The sequence below is a fragment of the Bombus pascuorum genome, chromosome 4, assembly GCF_905332965.1.
Source record: "Bombus pascuorum chromosome 4, iyBomPasc1.1, whole genome shotgun sequence".
NCBI classification, from domain to species: domain Eukaryota; kingdom Metazoa; phylum Arthropoda; class Insecta; order Hymenoptera; family Apidae; genus Bombus; species Bombus pascuorum.
The window spans coordinates 8,031,652-8,052,036 of record NC_083491.1 but is presented as its reverse complement, the minus strand read 5'-3'; the positions used below and the strand labels follow the sequence as shown (position 1 = coordinate 8,052,036).

The 20,385-nt window shown below is 35.4% G+C and overlaps 1 protein-coding gene across 2 annotated transcripts in view; it reads right to left on the bottom strand.

The window, feature by feature from the left end:
* Nucleotides 1-1,403: 1,403 nt before the first annotated feature.
* Nucleotides 1,404-20,385, bottom strand: part of LOC132906579 (sex determination protein fruitless) — an 83,530-nt gene continuing 64,548 nt past the window's right edge. The window contains exons 5-6 of one of the 2 annotated variants that reach the window (XR_009658002.1): nt 13,428-13,936; nt 1,404-12,371 (exon numbers count right to left, since the gene is read on the bottom strand). Coding sequence is in view for 1 of the 2 variants with exons in the window: in XM_060958893.1 (XP_060814876.1) it covers nt 13,686-13,936 (251 nt within the window). In the remaining variant the exon portion in view is untranslated. Of the gene's footprint in view, nt 13,937-20,385 lie in introns of both variants that reach the window. The other variant, XM_060958893.1, reaches the window with a different exon arrangement.

Here is a 20,385-nt window from a genome sequence, read left to right as displayed (position 1 = left end):
TACTCGGGGGTATTTTTGCTTGAGCTGAGCCATCAGTTGTCGAAGTTCGGTTAGAAGCGATGGGACATTTAAAACGTAGTTGATTTAAAAAAGTTTCGAATAGAGTTTAAAGTTTGTTAATGGCACGATTAGAAATGAATAATTGGACTTTTCATTTGCAAGTTATTCTTTATGTCGTAATAACATAAACTTGAAGTGAGGACGAACCTCGGAAACTAAGAGTTAATAGTAGTATAATTAAAAATGATAGGGGTTGAAGATCGATAATAAAATAATTAAAAATGAGGGATTGGTATATAGATGACTTTTGAAAATTTCTCCAACAGTGATCGGATCTTGATAATTGTACAGTTAATTACGAATAATTCAAACATTGTATTCTGTAGATCTCTTGATACATTTATGCGGATGAATTTTGAAAATCTTCAAATGAAGAGATTAAAGGTTAATAATAGTACGATCAAAGTTGAGAAATTGAATATTCCATTCTGGATATTTTCCATATTAACTTTCTTTTTTACAAATGAATTTCGGCATTTCCTCAGTAATGATTCCCAATGGTAACGACGTAATTAATGATGCAAAGATGGTATTTTTAATCCAAGTATATTTCATACAAAATAAGAAATCTGGGAAACGAATGGATACGAATTTCCGGATACTAAACAAAATTACGAAAAATGAAGAATAAAAATGTCTATTCTACGTATTTTATGTATTACACGCCAAGAAATTAATTATCTCGAAAATATAACAAATTTCACGTTTAAAAGACGATAACGCTTTAATATTGCGAATAAAATTGAAGGGTTCGCAGCAATAAGAAAACAGCTCCAATATTTAAATTGCATCCATTGAAAGAGGAAAAGAAGTGTAGACTTTATATTCAAAGGTTTTATATTCAAAAGCGTCAAAGTTTATTACTACGAATACCGATTGATTATGAGCCTATACGACTTTCAAATGCTGCGATGCGACTTTTCTGGATTGCAAATTGCAATTTTTTAGATCCTTCGAATTACTTTTTTTACATTATTAATTAAGTAAGCAATATTAATTATTAAATGATATCGTTCAAATAAAGTGGAACTATCTTCTTGTTGCAACATCCCCTTTAAATTGTGACAGAGGGTGAAAATAGAAAGTAGAGGATTTACACAAATTCATAGTCACTTTAATTAAATATATCTATGTACATTATAGGTACATCATAATACATTCACCATATGACGACTGTACAGCTTAGTAGCACTTTCAATACTGTTCACAAAAATACATCGCATATAAACGAGCAATTGGTTTATACGCAAGGTCGGCCCAGGACTTGCGACCACATGGAGCGCTTTCATGGCAGGCTCCCACATGGAGCCTCTGTTTCTCTCTCTCTCTCTCTCTCTCGCGCGCTTTTTCTCTCTTTCTCTCTCTCCCTCACAAACACGGACTTTATGTACAAAAAAGATTTTCAGCTCGAGTCGCAGGTCGGGCCAAAAAAGGAAGGAACGTGCCACGAGAAAGTACGGTCTTTCACCAGGAGCCGAAACTGTTCACGACGATGCTGCTCTGAAATGACTTTATCAAAGTTTTCTTTGGAATTGTTGCCACGAACCGAACAATGTTATATAGATATGGAAGTTGCGGAAAGAATTCATCAGAAATGAAGTAAAGTTCTCTCGTAGGAAACTTTGCTTTCGAGATATCCAATTTTCGAAATTTATACACTGTTCGTAACTTTAGTCGATGCATGTATAATGATCGAGAAGGATGGTTTTATAAGGAAAATCAATAAAAAAGATTATAATACGACTCTTGAAGAGACAAATTTGATATTGACGTTAGTAATTTAAAAATTAATTTCTAATATACGATTACTATAACCTACCATTAAAAATACTGCCATTTGTTGGTAAAGATACTAAACGCTATGTTTGTCATTGAAGCAGAAGAATCTTTAAGTGGATGGCAACAAAAGCAACAAAATTAAATTGAAATTAAGAAATATATCGATAATGTGAACAACGTTTTCAGCGTGTTCTAAATAATTTTCATAGTCAATTTACCAAAAATCTGGATCTTCTATGAGAAAATCTTGCACTACATTTCCGATTCACTTTCCCATGAAAAATCGCTACACACAGTCGCAGATCCGAAAACTGTTAAAAACACATCGACATTTTTAATATCATTTTTAACAGATCGAATCTCCATGGGAGATTGACTGTGTGACAAGCATTAAGTAACATCGATCTATGCGATTGAAACATACTCGGTCGACACGGAAATCATTTTTAAAAATCGTCTCGAGGAGCGGAATCGCAGCTTTCAACCCCCGGATCCGGAAGTAATATCAACAAACAGCCGCGGCTGCCCGAGTGGGCTGCGGATTTATCTTAAGTACCATCAAGAAACACGAGATATTGACACTTTTGATACCGATGATATTTATACAATTACATAGAGTTGTGGTGCAATGAATCCGGCCTTTAGCAGGTCGCGACGAGAACGTGTCGGTTCCGTGACTTCAGGGATCGAATTTTACTCGCGATATATTTTCATCATATTCATTAGACTATGATTACAGAGGATACATGGTTCGATGACGAAACGTTCGACAACCGAAATGCATACGCTCGGAAATAAATTGCGGACGCTTGTGCAAATCTATGTTTTTGTAGGTACATAATTAAAAACAAATAGAACTTGAACGGAGATTTATTTTCCCTACCACGTGTTATAAGGAATATTCTGTTTTAAACGTTTTATATATTTCTACCAATTATTTGTATTTCAGCATTTTGGAAATTTCTATGTTTTCTCAAGTTGCCGTAAGAATTTGTACAGAGAACTCATCTGTCGCAATCATAGTGCTATTTTCAAACGCAAGCATGGAGCCGCGAAATTTTGCCTACGAAAGGTGCTGAACCGACTTCCGTTCTTCACTCGCGTTATCACAATTTGTTATAATCCAATCTCTCTTTCTCTCTTCTGTCTCTTTCGCTCTCGCATTCTCTCGTTCTCGCGCTGTGTCACAATGTGCTTCAGGAGAGTTGTATGCGTTTGCAATTCACGGTTACTATGTACAGAAACGATTTTTTCATCCTTCTTATATTTTTTGTTTTTTTTTTTTTTTGTTTTTGTTTTTCGCGAAACAACTTAAGGAACATTTGGTATCGAGAGCAATAATTCGGTCGGATGGCGACGGCCTGTCGCGAGAAATCGAACCTCCTCTTCTTTTAAACGACCGCGTTTAATCGCGTAGGAACGTGTCTCTCTCTTTCATATGCGCCAAAAACTGCGTTTCGTATCTCGTTGTCAATGGCGTGCACAACGAGTGTACGAAACACTCGTAGTTGATCGAGACACCGGTGAAATGGAATTCCAAGTCTTTAAAACGTTGCCACCGTGTGGAAGAGAGTGAATTTTCTGGTATTGGAGGATCTGAATTGTGCCACGGTGGCCGGCTAAAAGTTTCAGAGTGGGTTACTTGTCTGAAGAAAACCGAGCTTTTTCTTTTAGAAGAGTGTTTCTAACACTGTGTTCAACATTATTTCAATAAAATTTTGTTCCAGTTTTACTGAATCGACTGTGAATATTTATGCAAAATCGTGTTTTTACTCCAAGAGTAAATGGAATCTAAATACTACAGCGAGTATTTTATTTTTATATATGTGCTATATTTTTTATTAGTTCTGTGTGTGTATATATATATATACACTTAATATTTTGTATTAGTGATTGCAAAAGGTATTTGCACACCAGAGTATTTATTATATGATACATTAATTTATTAGGTCCAAGTATATTACATTTTGTATCGCTTAGTAGTATTTTCATACGACCAAAAATTAGATATCAGTTTGAAAATGAAATGTAGATTCTAAGAGAAAGGTGCTTTATTGCAAAATAGAAATATTTTAAGTTGTGCAGATTTGTGTATATTTAAAATTCACACAAATGCATAAACCTTATTATTAATTAATTATTTAAATATTCGGAATATTTTCGTCTTTATTCTGTTTTATGGTGTTATTAAACTGAATAAAGTTTGTTTAATATTCTTTCGAACTGTCTGTTAATGATCGAAAGTTATAGATATTTTAACGATTACTTGTCACTAGTTAAAAAGAAATCCTATATCGAACATTTTATCGCATAAACAAAGCATATTTTAAAGGAAAGAAGGTGCATCGAAAACAATTGAAAAGTATTCACAGGAAATTGGAAATGTTTTATGTTTAATGGAGCAACAACGTTATTCAAGCGAACGACTCTTTGACCATTTGAAACGGTGAATAAAACTCATTCTAATATTTATTATTGTTTGCTTAATGTCGATCGTTATTTAATTCAGGCTTTCAATAAGAAATGGTCGGAACGTGAAGCTGCAATTTTAATAATTTAAAATCCCGGTACCCCGTTTCCCGTGAAAACATTTAAAAAACTTTGTACGCTTGTCTCTGAATGAACGATTTAATAGATTTATAAATATCTATATGAAAAATGGAGAAGCCACGGTCTTGTCAGAAAATATGAAACGTGCAAAAATGAAAGATTTATACGTAGAATCAGTTTTACAATAATAAAAATCAACATAACCATTCAATTGAAAAAAGTTTAGCGAATAAATATAAATTTATGCAATATTTCTTATCCAAGGCGTGGCAGGACGTTTCGGATGCGGAAATAAGTAAAAAATGTGGAATACGTCCTTTTCGTTCAAAGAGGCCTGTTCGAGAATTATCCTTCTTTATTTATATATATATAAATAATAATATATATATATATTTTTATAAAGGAGAGTTCAAACGAAACTATGTTTTATTTTACATTTTCTATTTATTTGTCTTGCCACTCCCTGTATACTTTAAAAAATGCTTCCTAAGTCTCAGACCCTTTCTTCGTTTCATATTTAGAATTCATTCAGTAAATTTAAACTTTTCGTAAATGCATAAACATGTGTAAATAAAACTGAATTCTTAAACTATGGAAACACGATTATATGTTATATATGATAATTAAAAAATACGTTTAATTTAATGTAAATAGAAAACTTGATTTTGCCTCTGCAGCTTTTTACCGGTGTCACTAGAATTATTTTTAATTTTCTAAAAAAAAAAAAAAAAAAGAAAGAAAACGCATGCGAGATTTATTTGATATTCGTTTCTACTAGGATAAGTGTGTGCGTAGAAATATATCGTGAATAGATAGATGCCACAGGCATCGGCATCGATGGAAAACGTTTATAATGCGTTACAAATACTGGATTGGTGAATTTCTGAAAGCATCCCGTCATGTGCATGGCATGTATGCGTTGATGGAAATCTGACGTGAGTCAAAAATCAAAATACGTCTGGTGTCAATACTATTAAATCTCTCTGCTAGAAAAACTGAAATTTAAAATTGAAGCAACACAAAGAATACTCTGTTGAATATTGAAACGCGGCTACCAATTTGTCAATGTTCTTCCTACAAAAAGGAAAATGAAAAATAAATATTAATTTTAGAGTGCAAACGTTTTAACGTAGAAGAAAATTCGTATCAATATTTTTTTTATTTAATTACTGTCTAATCTATCTTGTTACATTCATCCGAAAACCGATGAATGTTCAATGTTCTTCTCAAGGACAGCCTTTTTTCTAAAAATGTTACACGACCTCTCAACAGTATTTTTGATTTTTTAATTTCTTTAAAGGCATGTGCGTTTCTTAAGTTTTTGCAATTTGTAAATTTGCAAAAATGTGTTTTTCATAATTCGAATATATATAAATAATTCGAAATATAAATGAATTAATTCTATTTCGAGTATACGCTTGATAAATATTTATCATGATTTTCGATAATCAGATGATTATCGCACGTAAAACTGAACGTGTTAATGAAAATCATGCAAATGATAAAGCAAATGATAATGAAAATAAATAATACAAATAATATCACAAAATTAACAAATTCTTTATAACAATAACAATTCATTAATTTTGTAAAAATACAAACAGTCAAGAAATTCTAATATCTGCAGATTTCCGTCTCTTCTATCAACGTATTCTTGCAATAAAATTACTAAAAACTTTTACAAAATTTAATTTATTTCTGGAAGACGGCTTATTTGGAATCGGCGATACGATCAAATGCTATCGAGAAGTAGGGATGAACGTCAAATTCTAATTACAATTCTAGAGTTACTAAAAATTTTCCTATATTTGAGACAAGAGAATCGTTTCAGAAATATCATCAAGCAGAAATCGCTTGAAAATCTATTCGCGCAGATCTATTCACTTTGGTATGGCAAAACTTTGCTTCGGAAGTTTCGAATATTTTTAATTCAGAACAGCTTTCCACCCATTAAAGATCCAACGAAAAAATTGTCGCCGGAATTTTAAAAACAATACAACGAGAAACAATCGATCATCAACGAGAGTCACGTATTTTCCACGAGGGGGAGGCGATTGTCAACTTTGTCGCGAGTAGGGTATAAAAGGAAAAATCAGGGGAAAAAAAATCGTTGGAACAAAGTTTTAATTTAGTTGTCAGCGTCTGATTGTTCGGAAATTTCGCGTGTCAAGAAAAATTCTCAGTTTAATTGGGGCTGAAATTCAAATTCAGTGCTCTCCCCTTTCGCGTTTCAACGATGAATCTTTTATTAAAAATATGACAATTATTGGGTAACTTTACTTTTAAGAGGATAAAAGGGTTCGATTATGAATTACGTCTAGGAAGACTGACGCAGGAATAAATAGCAAAAGACTTGACAAAGGGTGAGGGTAGATGAATTTGTAGCCGGAATAAAGAGACGAAGCAGCATTCCGAGGATAAAGGGAACTTTTTTATCACGAACATCTTGGATTCTGTTAATAACAAATATCCGAGAACGTTATTAAGAAAAAAAGGATAATAATAAATAATAATATGATAAAAAATACTAAAATTGGCTTGTCTGAGGGGCAAAGTAACATCCCCCTTGGAAGGAATAATGCTCAATTACTTTTATGAATTTTCCTCGGACGAATTAATCGTAATAAAGTGGAATTTCTTTTACTTGCGAGTTGATCCTCTTCGTTTTTATTAAAATATATCCTGTTTAATTTCATTCTCAACCTATATCGAATCTTTATTATTTACTCTACATTTCGAAACTTTATGAAAATAGCTTTGTATCACTAAAATAACTTTATAACTTACAAATTTTATAACTTTATGAAAAGATATGACTGTTTGAAGCTTTCTCTGTAAAATTCATTTCACGCAGTGAGATCTGAACTTTTTATTAGAAAAATTTTCTTTGTAGCAGTACTCTCTGATAAACGTCACATTTCTTATCGAGATCTCAATAGAAAAGATGAGTCTACTTAAAAATGCTAAGTTTTTACTAATTCTAAATTTAAAATATAAAAGTGTCCTAAAGCTGATATTATTATACTTCGTGAGAATATTTAATGTGGCTATCAATCATCTTCGGCGTGACAGCTACGAATTCAGAAAAGAAAGTATAAAAATATACGACGTAATGAGATTAAACTTGAAGAATTCAAACGTAGATTATCATTATTGCACGTATTTTCCATTATAAAGCATAATAAATATAAAAATATCGTAAAATTGCAATACACGTGGCGAAATGAAGGTGGTAGAAACTACGAAACTTTAAATTACTATTTTATTACCTCGTAGTAAAAGGTAACGTGTAAAACTTTAATAAAACGCCGACTTTTGAAAGAAAACCGACTTTGAGAAAGTGAAACGAACCGATCTATTAGTTTCTAATTCGAAAATATGTAGAAGTTCATGTTCTAAAATCAAACGTGATAATACCAGTATCATCGATCATCATCTTATCACTTTTTAATTAAAAAGTGTTTACAGAGAGACATCGGGGTCTTGAAATTTTGAAACTTCCAGGGATCGAGCTCGAACCAATCCATCAATTTCTAGTTCAAAACAAGTACAACTTTCTAAAACTAAACTGATCCTCATATGATGTTTATGTCGATATTAGTAAAACTGCGAACTTTAACCCGACAGAAAGCTGATGCCAAGCTTCAGAAATTACATATACAAATAATAAAGCAGAATTATTAATAAAAGTAGATTCAAAAAATTATTTTTCTTTAGCTTCGTGATACATTTTTGTTTGTAAAATGTTATTTTGATTTATAGGTTTTTTTTTTTTTATTTCAAATTTCATACATTTAAGTATGCGTTTTTATGAAATGCTATACCTCATTTAGAGTCATTAATTTTTACTTTGCATTTATCAGAGCTAATCCATTAATTTTATCTCAAAATATATTTCGTATAGGTTCTACTACAAGTCACAAGAAAATGTTTCATTTAAGAGAAAGCACTTTACGACCCACGTTTCTTAATCACATTTTGTTTCATTCGAATGAATAATTCGTGCTTCTAAAGTTCGAGCTTACCATCTTTCAATGCTCTTTGTGGACATTATATAACAGAATAGTTAAAAGACGCAGAATAGGTCCTGTTTCTATTTAAAGTGGCTGAAGTTGTCTTATGTTTTCATAATAACGAGCAATCTTTCAAATTAAAGCTGATTGACGAATACTGGTATCAATATTTTTTTATAAACATCGCAATTTGAACTTGAAAAATATTAACATAAATAAGACTTCTACAAAATCAAATCAATCTATAATCCACAGATGCTGATATCATATCTTGAGACGATATCCCAACACTAGCACGAAAAATATTAATATAAACATTAGGAAACAATAATATCAATCCCATAAATCCTATAAATAGACTTCGTTACTTTAAAATCGTCATTAATTACTAGTATTTCGTTGATTACTAATAACAATATCCAAAACTTCCGTAATAAAAATTATTTACAAAGTAATGTCAATATCGGCGATAATTAAACTCTAGAAAAATCCAAATCGATATCAAAGACAATTTAAAACCACCATCAAATCTACATCACGATACGCACGATCTTGAAATCACACGTAGGTCTATAATTTCAAGACTCAGAATAATTTACACGTATCGATATCAATAATTATTCAACTTTAAGGAGGAAGAAATATAATATCGCGTGTAATACGCAAGAAATAAAAAAAAAAAAAAAAACGAATCGACAGAAAAATCCATCGACGTGTAATCTCAAAGGATATGAACGTAATGCATCTGGAAATTGTTGAAACTTTACCTAGTTGTTGGAGCGTTGAAACTCGGTTCTTCAGTTACTCCGTTGTCTACGGTAGTCGTGGGACGAAACAGGGATATTTGCTTCTCGACACCTTTCTTCGTGATATCGATCGAGGAACGGTCGATAAATCCGGGGCAGTCAAACACTGTCTTTGCTCGAACTCGCGATTTCAGACGCGCCAGGCCGCCGACACGTGGATGTGTACACGTATATATCTATCTACCTATCTATATATAGTTCCATATTTATATTTATACGTTATAGGTAATGTGTGTTCGTGTCCTGTTCTATGTGTACGCCTTTCTGTCTCAGTGTACGTGTATCGTATGCATGTATACTCTACTTCCATTTTGGTCGTGTGCACGAGTTCCACTCGACGATACCGCGTCCATCCAACGAACGTCACAACCTTCTATTTTTGTCATTGCGATGACAGCTCGTCTCGATCACAATTTTTTTCTTTTTTTTTTTGCATTTACAGTGATCGTAAAGCACAGGGCGGAACGATTTCGATCAGCTGGCCACGTCGTCGAAACGAGGAACTCCGAATCGAGCGCTCATCGCGGACTCGGAAGCGGAAGTAACCACGCGACAACGTGTATACTAATCACTCGGATGATTCCAGAATAGTTCTCGAGGGTAGTTATATTTCACCTTCACAACGGAGCTAAATTTGAGAATAAATATGACGAGAGTCTCTGTACAGTGGAATTCCATTTATCTAAGTCCGTCAACGAAGAAATAGTTTGTTATACGAGCTGTCTAGAAGCGAAACCGATCAACTGTTCGTTTTATAATTTCGTTAGCAAGGATCTTTCTCAGGAACAGGTTGTTTACTTTCATAAATCTGTTTATCAAGGAAATGATATAAATGGATGTGTATTTGCAGGGAAATTTTTTAGAATAAAGTTCGTAATTTCTCTACTTTCCCATTTATGTAGTTGATCGACGTAACTTCTGAATGGCTCGTACGTAGGAGAAATTCTAAATAAATCAATTTTTTTTAGAAGAACTTTTCGTGTAGTATTTCAAAAGTGACATGACTCTATGAATTATTAAAAGAATGATCTAGTAAACATATAACGTTGGAAAATAGAAAATAGATTCTACGAGATAATAGTCAAATGTTTGTAATGTTTCACTGTTAGCCTCTGAATTTCCTCTTTGACAATTTTGACGTTTTCCTAATACAGGAGAGAATTATTCCGAGTTATGATACTTTTGAAATACATGTGCGTTATACAGTGACTACAAAAATTATTTGCACATTTTTTATTATAGCATTTACGTACTAATTAATTAGGTCCAAGTATTATTTATTAATAGTATCTTCATACGACGAAAAAAGATTGATATTATTAATTGTAGTACTTTCATGCGACTGTAAAAATCGATACCTCGTTAGAGAATAAAGATATGTGCAAATACTTTTTGTAATTCGATACGATAATAACGTATAAATATAACAGAATCGATCCAGCATTTGTCGTTCAAAGTTCATACAAGTTCAATCGAAACGATTTCTGGATTTAGTTTCATTGATTAATAATCAGATTAGAGAATTAATTAGATCTAAAATTTCGTTTAATTAATTGATAAATAGAGTTCTACTGTATCATACATAAAAACAAAAGGAGCTAAGTATACGCGGTGACGTACGTGGCTTCCGCTTCGACTGCCACTTGAAACATCATCGACGTTTCCGTTCCGCGCGCTTCGTAGAAACACGTTTTCTCTGCCACATCACAACACGCAATACGCAAAAGTAAAAGCTTAACTTATCGGCCCTTAATACGGTATCACATAAGTTTCCACGCTGACTTGACTCGAGCTTCACTCGACCCTCTACGAGTTAACTTAGGAACCACACGCTCGAAGATCCTTACACCGACGAGAGACTTGTGTGTACTTGTGTTTGTTTTTCTTCGTTTTTAGGTACTTTAACGAGCCTCGACAACGATTACTTTAATAGACGAAGAGTATTGGTCCAAAGAGAAATGTAATTACACGTATCGATGGAGAGGACAACGAGGTCGATTCGAGAGCAAGTATCGACGAACAAGTATAAGAATCCTCGTCAAAATCCATATTTTCTAGAGTTTGACGAAAAGAAATCCGAACAGGATATCGCCTCGAATACACACCCGTTCCTCTCCAAATTATGTACAGCTCCGTATTGTTGCTCAGGGACATCGCACACACGTACGCGAATACTGTCGACACCTAACAACACTCGAGAAGAGATATATCTTTTCTCTTCTCTCGTCTGTAAATTTGCTTCTGTCGTTTGATTGTAGAACCGAGCTGTCTCGTGCCAGCTCAAAACGAAACGAACAACATTAAGATACACGTAACAGCGATTAAACGGACCGCAATCATAATTCGTAGTACCCTTTGAGTTTTCGGTGTTCATTAATCACAGCGCGCGTTTCAGCCTTCCATTGCGTAAAGAATTAGACCGTTTAATTTTCAAGCTCGTTGGACATTCATTCGTCACATCTATCCTCTTTCTCTTCTACTTTTATTCTCTCTTGTTGTCTTTTTTTTTTTTTTTTTTTTGTTTTCACAGACACTCTCTATCAAAATCGTTGATCTCGTAGATCCTTTGCTCGTCGATCTTTCGCTCCGTCTTCGAACGATCGTACAATACGATGAACGTTCCAAAGTTAGGGGTATCGACGCAGAAGTTGAAGAGGAAAGAGAAGGAGGATCGAACGCGACTAAGAGAATCAAAAACGGTGGGGAAACAAAAGTGATCGATCGACGATCGATCGATCCACGCGCGACCACCGTCCAGTCCAACCGAGCCAGTCTACAGAAACTTCGTTTACTATTTACACGAATCCTAGCGAGTTTCGGTGTCTCCCGATTTGTACGATCGTCTACACGCGAAGAGGTACAATCGATACCACTCAAGAAACGAGAATAACACCGCACCGTTTTGTCCCAGAGGAGACCATTCGAAACGCTATCATCGATCGATTGTCCTCGCAAAAATTCGGACTCCGTGCCAGCTTCCATCAATGTGTTTTCTTCTTTCTTCTTCTTTCCGGTTATTCCGCTTCTTTTTTTTTTTTTTTTTTTTGGTTTCTCTTGGTTTGATCGTTCTTCGTCCAAGTTCAGCCTCCTCTTCGGTTATACGCGATCACGCCGACGATCGGAGAGACGTCGCAGTGAGAAGTTGACGAAACGTTCAACATACCTATTAGAAATCATTCGTTGCATGAATTTACCCCGCGAACTGCGTCTTTCTTTATGCCTTTTCGTAAGAAACTGTCCCCAACGTGAACCTAAATATCTCGAAGGAAAACTAGTTCGAGATGTCCAGACACTCGACTGTGCTATTTTCTGTTTGTGGAAAATAGAAATCTTGAATCACTCGTCTTGATAGAAGGTTTGATCAATTCAGGAAACCTTCGCGAGCTTGCCAAAAGCCTAAAATCGACTAAAGTTATCTTTAAACACCCGAGGCTTCTTGAACATTTTTGGAGCTTTGAGTTGCTGAAGTGCCTCGAAGGAAGCGCAGCGTGGAAATTGTAAACGGTAGAAACCAGCGATGGAACGAAATGAATCAGTTTAATTTAACGCTTCAGTTTCTTTTTTCTAAATTAAAATCACGATATCTTTTTAACGTTAACCTTCTCGTGAAGCTCTTATATGCGACTCTATTTACAGATAAAACGATATCTCGGTATAAATTCACCAAGTTCATGATCAATTTCCACTCAATCTCTAAATTTCCAAACGACACGCGTTCCAATAAATTCTTCAAACATTTACTACAAGTATATACCTCGTCCCATCACCGATAATATTTGCACACGCGACGAACGAGCTAAATACTAAAGAGTAATAGCAGGAATTTGGTAGTCGAATATCGTTGCATAGCCATCCACTCGACGATTCTACCATTTCAAGCCCCCTCGAACCAACTCTCGAATTCTCCATCTCGTGGTCTTGAAACGCGAGAATCCTCCGAATAGCATTACCACTCATCCTCGCGTGAAAATCTTCCCCTCTCTCCATAACTTTGAAATATATATATATATATATATATATATATATATATATATATATATCTCGTACCACTATCGTCGTGTTTATACTCGAAAACTCGTACTTCGCTTCGAAGCCTTCAGAACTCCAAGAACCCGTCAAGGCGCCATTACCGACACTCAACGACAATAATACGCGAATTACATTGGAAAAAGTAAAAGTCAGACGTGGAAAATATCAAAGCAATCGTACTAGAGCGAACCACGAATTTTTCCAAACGAAGGACATTTCGATTCTCTTCGGGGAAAACCGGAGAGATAAAAAATGGAAAAATATCGGTCGAAGGTCTGGTTTAAAAGTGCTGTATGCGTTCTCCGCGTAGATAAGGGTTCAAAAATCGAGCGTCAATGCTCGGTCAGGGCAGCCCAAATCCGAAGAAAGGCGCGATAGGCCTGTCGTCGAAGAGACGAGGAGGCGGAAGTGGCGGTGGCCTCTTCCTTCGCGGGGCAATCAGCGTCCTCTATAAGGACCCTTTGGCGAACACTATCTCCCTGTGCTTGGTGCGTATGTGCGAGCGGAGGGTGTCGATCCTGCTGTATGTAGCCGGGCAATACGGGCACAAGGACCTTTGGGCGGTGTGTATGTGGAAGTGGTGCCAACGGTTGGTCACCTGTTTGCCGCAGGCTCGGCATCTCCACAGCGCCGGCGAGCCGAGCGACACGGCGAACATCTCGTGATAAGAAAGACCGACCGGCACGTTGGGCACCATACCTGAAAACCCAACACGCCGTCATTTCGATTTTGCTTCCTTTCAAACCATCGCTTCTCTATCTTTTTTTTTTTTTTTTTGTTTTTGATTCTTGATAGTTCTGATTTTTTTTTATTCTTGTTTCAGCGTTTGGTGTGTATGTATTTCTGTCTGCTTGCTCGCTCTCGATAGTTCGCGAAGTAGGCGAAGAATTTTTGGAAATATCATAAGTTTAATACTTTGACTGTTATGTAAGATGTACTTGCAAGGTATACAGAACGCCTTGCATAATGTAGCGAGTGCTATCAATTAGAGGATAATCCGTGTGCATGTGAAAAGACAAGACGGCGTAGAATTTGTTCTACATTCTTTTGATAGGATAGGTTGCAAACATTCTATTGTTGGTTTATTTGCATCGGTGCGCGCCACTTTCATTTAACTGATCACCTACGAATTACAATAACGAGTTACTAACGACTCGATTCGACATGTTTAAAGGCATTTCGACTTTTTAGAGAATTAGCGCGTAACATCTTTTCGTGTAATATGGAAACGTATAACAGAACAGTCAAGGTGTTAAAGGTAGGTTTCCGGTCAGTTTTCGGACGAAAAGCTGATAAAATTCTCGTTTAAACGTCCATCTTCTAGCTTGAATTCTTGCAGCACTTAAAATTATCAGTGCTTGATAAAACAGGCACTGTTCCTGGAAGAAAACTCTTAGTCTCTTATAACGTGTAACAAGGTATAACAACTGTAGAGTTTACAAATTTTGGTCGTTTAGAACCATTTCTCAACGAGAAACCCAATTAGAACGTTCCAAGCTTCAGGTTTCTAAGCTTGTAATGACAATAATAAAGGCAGGAAGAAGCTTCCTAATCAAGCTCACGAAATTCACCGAGTTAACCAATGTGATAACGTCACATTTACGATAGAAATTTGTCTACAAGTTAAGGGAAGAATTTTACCATCTACATCTTTGTATTATCGAGAGGGCAAGTGACAATGGTTCACGAATTTATATGAACACTTACCATGGAAAACTTTTATGTCTACGTATGTTACACGAAACGTTTTCAAATTTTATTAGTAACGATACACGACTATCACGACTATATTGGCAACATTTAAAGTCAACCAAAAAATATATACAGAAATTACGCATCACTTATTGCAAACATATATTTAGTAAAAACATAATATACAGTATGAATAAACACACGACAATTATTGTTAATATGGTCCCACCGAATATTGCGATATAATTGTCCGTTTAAATGTAATTTTGCCATCTCTACGAAATATATACGCTAGTCGCTTAATTTACGGAGTATCCGCTCCACGTGGAATGAAATTCGCGTAAAGTCTGCCAGTACAAAAGAAACACTTATTTATTTCAAATTGCTTAACAAAAAAAAATAATGATGTTTCCGGCTGCGTGAATTAAAGGCGCGCATAAAATCTACCGCGAAAATTATGTTATAATTTACCGCGTAAAAAAGGTGCCGCATAAACTGAGAGACCAATGTATACCAAATATCTTATGATTTCTTTACTTCCAAATTTATGTCAAACTTTTTCCAGTATAATTACAACAGCCAAGTCTGGTAACATAACAGCGTGAAGAAAATTTCCAAATTTCAAAATGTTTCGCATAAGGGATACGATATACTCATAAAAGTTTTTCTACAAAAGTTCAAATACATTCGTAAGTCTGTGTATAATACAGATACGTAGCGTAGTTGTGTGAAAGCGGGCAATGTGTACATGGAAGCAGCAAACAAAGAGGCTCTCAACTCTCAACACTTCATTCACGCGCGTACAAGCGTCATCCCTCTCGCAGCATCTCTCCAGGATACAGAAGCCTCGGCAAACGTGCCGAGATGGGATACTCACGTTTCATAGCGACGCAACCATAGACACAGTCGGTGAGGAAAAATGCTCGAACGTTTGCCGATATTATCGAGGGATTACCTGAGAACGATGCCCGGCTTCCGTACGCCTGTAATCCTTCTGGCGAGCACGTGGCAAAGTTATGATTGCGCTAGACGATGATCGATACCGAAAGAATTATCGTCTCGGCCGTAGAATCGTTGAAATATGGTGATAAGTCCTCCGGTGTGGCTCAAGGTATAAGTGGCTGGCGTTTTCTCGGTTTTCGTTCACCTGCTTCTTGTTCCTTGGATAACTCGTGTATTCTTGTGGTGTGGAGGATTTCGTGGAAAACATATATCGAGGAACATATTCAGGCAGGAGGATTTGTGTGATTGGTTCGAGTGACGAGTCGACGGATCTTAAACATTTGGTAAATTGTACGATCTTAAATCGTAGCAATGATCGTCGAGGTCTAAGCAATATTCGACATTCTATTCCAAATGATTCGTAGTCTACATCAGAAACTCCGTAAGTTAGTTTCGAAAGGAGTTTAGAATTTTCAGTTACTTGCATATTTCCCGAGTTGAATGTCTACGTTGGTGTTTTATCGAGTAACGCGTGATGTAAAAAAGTACGTTTTATATATCACGAATAAAGGAAGATCGAATGAAATAGAATTTCGAATTCAGTTTAACAGAGGATTACAAACTATATGGAAACTGGTGTGTATAAAAGGTAAAAATACTGCAATATTATACAAGGAATCTAATGAATTGCAAGTTGGTCAGGCCTGGTCTTTACACTTTGCCTGTTAACGGTGGATACACTCTTTTCAATCTGAACGTAGTCTGTGAGGTTCCAAGAGATTGAAAAAGGATTAATGTCCGGAGTGTCAGATTCGAACAGATGAAACCTGTTGATTATCTTAATTCGATTCTACAATGCATAAGAAATATCCTAGATGCTCTGACCAGTTATAGCAATCATAAAACTTAATTCAACTTCTCCTTTTACCATTTCCCGAAATTTTCTCTCCTTTAATTCCCAACATCCCCATAACCCGAGAAGAAAATGCCTCAACGAAATTGATCACACTTCTCAAAGTAATATCACCCCTGTCCAAATGGTGATTCAGCAAACTCTAACCACACAACACTGTGCATAAAATTGCCAAACGATATTCATAAACTGTAAACTATTTCTGCCCCATACTCCTACGGAATAACCTTCTTCGTGCATTTTTCGTGATCGCAGGTTGCACTAATCTCTAACGCTCAACCACGCTCACGAGCTGAGCTAATCTCAAATGGTAAACAACGACGTTAGTCGCAAGGAAAACTGTTCTAGCTGCATGGTAAAACGCGATCGATCGTTAACAAGGGCTAGGGAATGACGGTGTACATAGAGTATCGGACTCGATTGAATATTTCACTCGAGCCAGAGTTATTCGAAAGCGGTGCTCTGCCACGGCGCCGCCGTTTCTGATAATCCGTGCCGCGTGAACACAACTATACCGTCACGTTATGCCGTCTGGTTATCGACATCATGTACGGAGAAGTTTGCACACGATCTATCGGGCAACGCGCCACGAGTAATCCTATTTGAGTCTGATCGTTGAGCCTCGACTACACGTGAGCCGGTCGTGATACACGCTAAAATTATATACATACATATATAAGTACTTTCTCGTACACATCTCTCCAGTAGCAACTGCTTCTCGGATTCTTGTGAATTTTCGCGACTCAACCATCGTTTACGCATGTTCTTCGACAAAATTTCGTCTTCAGTGAAAAACCGAGGGAAATATTGTGAACAATGAGGAAAGGATGAATTTTGTGTAGGTAGTGAACTCTGATTTACTTTGGTGGAATTACGATTAGGATTTTTGGAAGTGTGCTAATTGTTTTCCAAGTATTTCTTTCTTTTTTCTGGAACGAAACTTAAATTTTAATTGCTTGTTTTAAAAATAAGGATTCTTCGAATTTTTAATCGATTTAATCGATTTCTAGTCATTCATTGAAAACGTACATTTTCATTTTATATGTTTCTAAAAAATGTTTGATTTTTAATCTCCGGTGTACTAAAATAAAATAAAGTTCGAATTATCGAGAAAGCGATTAATCTCATCCAGTTCGATTTTCGTTATAATCTGGTCGGTGCGGCATTCGTAAATACTTCAACGATTCTTAATCAATTTTCCAAAGTACCTGCAGACTTCCAGTCGAAAGCTTTTAAACTTGAGCCAACTATTTTCATCTTGAAAATTATTTATTCCATAACCACATTTTCGTATATCTATTATTCCACAGATATGCATATATTTATACAATTCAAGTTTCTTCATAATTGTTTTGTAAATTCGCTTAAACCTAACGTAACCGATAGAAAACTCTCAAAATGGAAGGTCCTCGGCGCAACGCTTAAATATCCTCGAATTTTTTACCGTACAAACTTTTACATGGCTGCTAGATACAAGTACTGAAAAGTACAGTTAACCACAGTTACCGTTCGATTACTTTAAACCAACGAGCTTGCCAACTAACCAACTAACTTCCTCCAACAATGCTTAACGTCTATCCTTAAATCTCTCCAAGATCTGGTTAAAAAATTGGCAAAATCTTACATTTTTAGGAATTACGAAAACTTTGGAAAATTTAGAATATCACGAGTCACGTTTGTGAAATTTGATTGATTTTCACGTCGTTCGTTTTTACATTGTTAACGTTAATTAAGTGGCAGAATCTCTTCTGTCTGGTATTCCCTTTAAGAGTATAACATTCCCTCCTTACTCCATAAATTCAAATATATTTTTCCATATGTTCCGACGAATATTTTTAGTTCCACTGTTACCTTATTTTTATCTCAATTTTTTCCTTTCTTTTCTTATCAAATTTATATCCTTCGCTCGCCATTCTTTCAGCACGTTGCCAATTTTTCTGATTAAAGATCCGACACAATTAAGAAAATAGTAATTTCGAACACAGAGCACTGCTGTGCATTTTTAATTCTCTCTCTCTCTCTCTTTTTTTTAATGTTTTTTTAGACACTTTTTTAAGCGTAACGTCACGTTTTCGCGGGTAACTTCGCGATAGAATTCCAGATTACGCTTCGCACTTTCATTCTATCACGCTATATTCGGAATTCTAAATTTAATTCTGAAAATTTGCTCGGCAGCAAAGAACGGCGCAACTTATGAAACAACTTAATAATAACTTTTGCCGATTCGTTAATAGGCCAAAGTAACCCGGCTAGTTCTTCCGATGTGAAACTGCGTGTCGTAATAACCTGTACACGAACCGAAATCGCAAAACGCGACCGTATAATCGTGCTTTCGCGATTTTAGATGTCGAACGAGTGGCGCTCGTTCTAAAAAGCCGTAATGGAAACGTCGCTAATCGACGAAAGTTTACGAGCAAAAACTGGACGGGTAAATGACACCATCAGATGAGAATATTAAAGCGGAAGCTTGCGAAAGTTTCGAACGATATAAAACCGGAATTCATTGCAACTGCAGTCTTAAAGATATGGCCGAACCATTCGCCAAATTACGTTCGTTAATTAAAAATTCTTTAAGTATGCGCCTGTTCGTTCGTCAATTAATACAGGGTGTTTAAAGAAGTGGGCGATATTTTCCGCACTGATAATCATAGTGATTTAAGTTAAATCTTTGAGAATTTGTATTTTGTATTAAATTACTTACTATTTTATTATTTAAATAAATATTATCTCGTTAGTTCCATAATTTATTAAACTGTAGTGTAGCTTTCTTTTCTCTGTGTTTTCACGCCTTGAAAAAATATACTAATTTTTTTTTGTAATAATCAACGCGGAATATTATTTTATGAAAAATAACATTGGACTAACTTAAATCGCTATGATTCGATTTCAGATTATATTTCAGCGAAACGATTTCATTCTATTCTAAAACACATCCTGTACGTTTTTCTTTTTATTAACGACGTTTCCATTATGGTTAGTTAATCGGGATGTTAATGACACAATACGCATCGTCTTTTCTCGCTTAAACTCTATTTACGTTAAATTTTATATATCGTTAAATGTTCAACGTGATTTATATAAATCGGAAGTTCAACTTTCGCCAGTTAATAGTAATATTTGCGTTATAATTATTCGTTTAAAAAATCTCATGTAATCTCATCGATAAGAAAAAGAGGAAAGATGCAGACGCTTTATAAGGGAGGCATTTTGTTTCTTCGAAAGAAACGTTATTTAAGGGGAGCTTTCTAACGAAGCGGTTTCTGGCAATTTCTCAGAGTTCCATTTCACGTACTTTTTCTCAAAGACAAGTACGTTTAATCGCGGCTAGCGCAATCAAAAGTTGTTTATATTGATTCTTTCCATTTAACCGCAACATCCTCTTCAACTAAAAAACGAGGAAGACTTTCGCAGATTTACGTAGACACTTGAAAATATCGATTCAAGCCACGTGGCTATCGAGTCAATTGAAAAATTAGGAAGATTCACAGCGAAGATCTGTGAAATTCTTATAATTTCATATTTAGTTACTAATTAGAATATCACAAGTAAAGATAGAATTTTTAGACACTTCTAAAACGAAGAATTTCTATTAAATAGATTC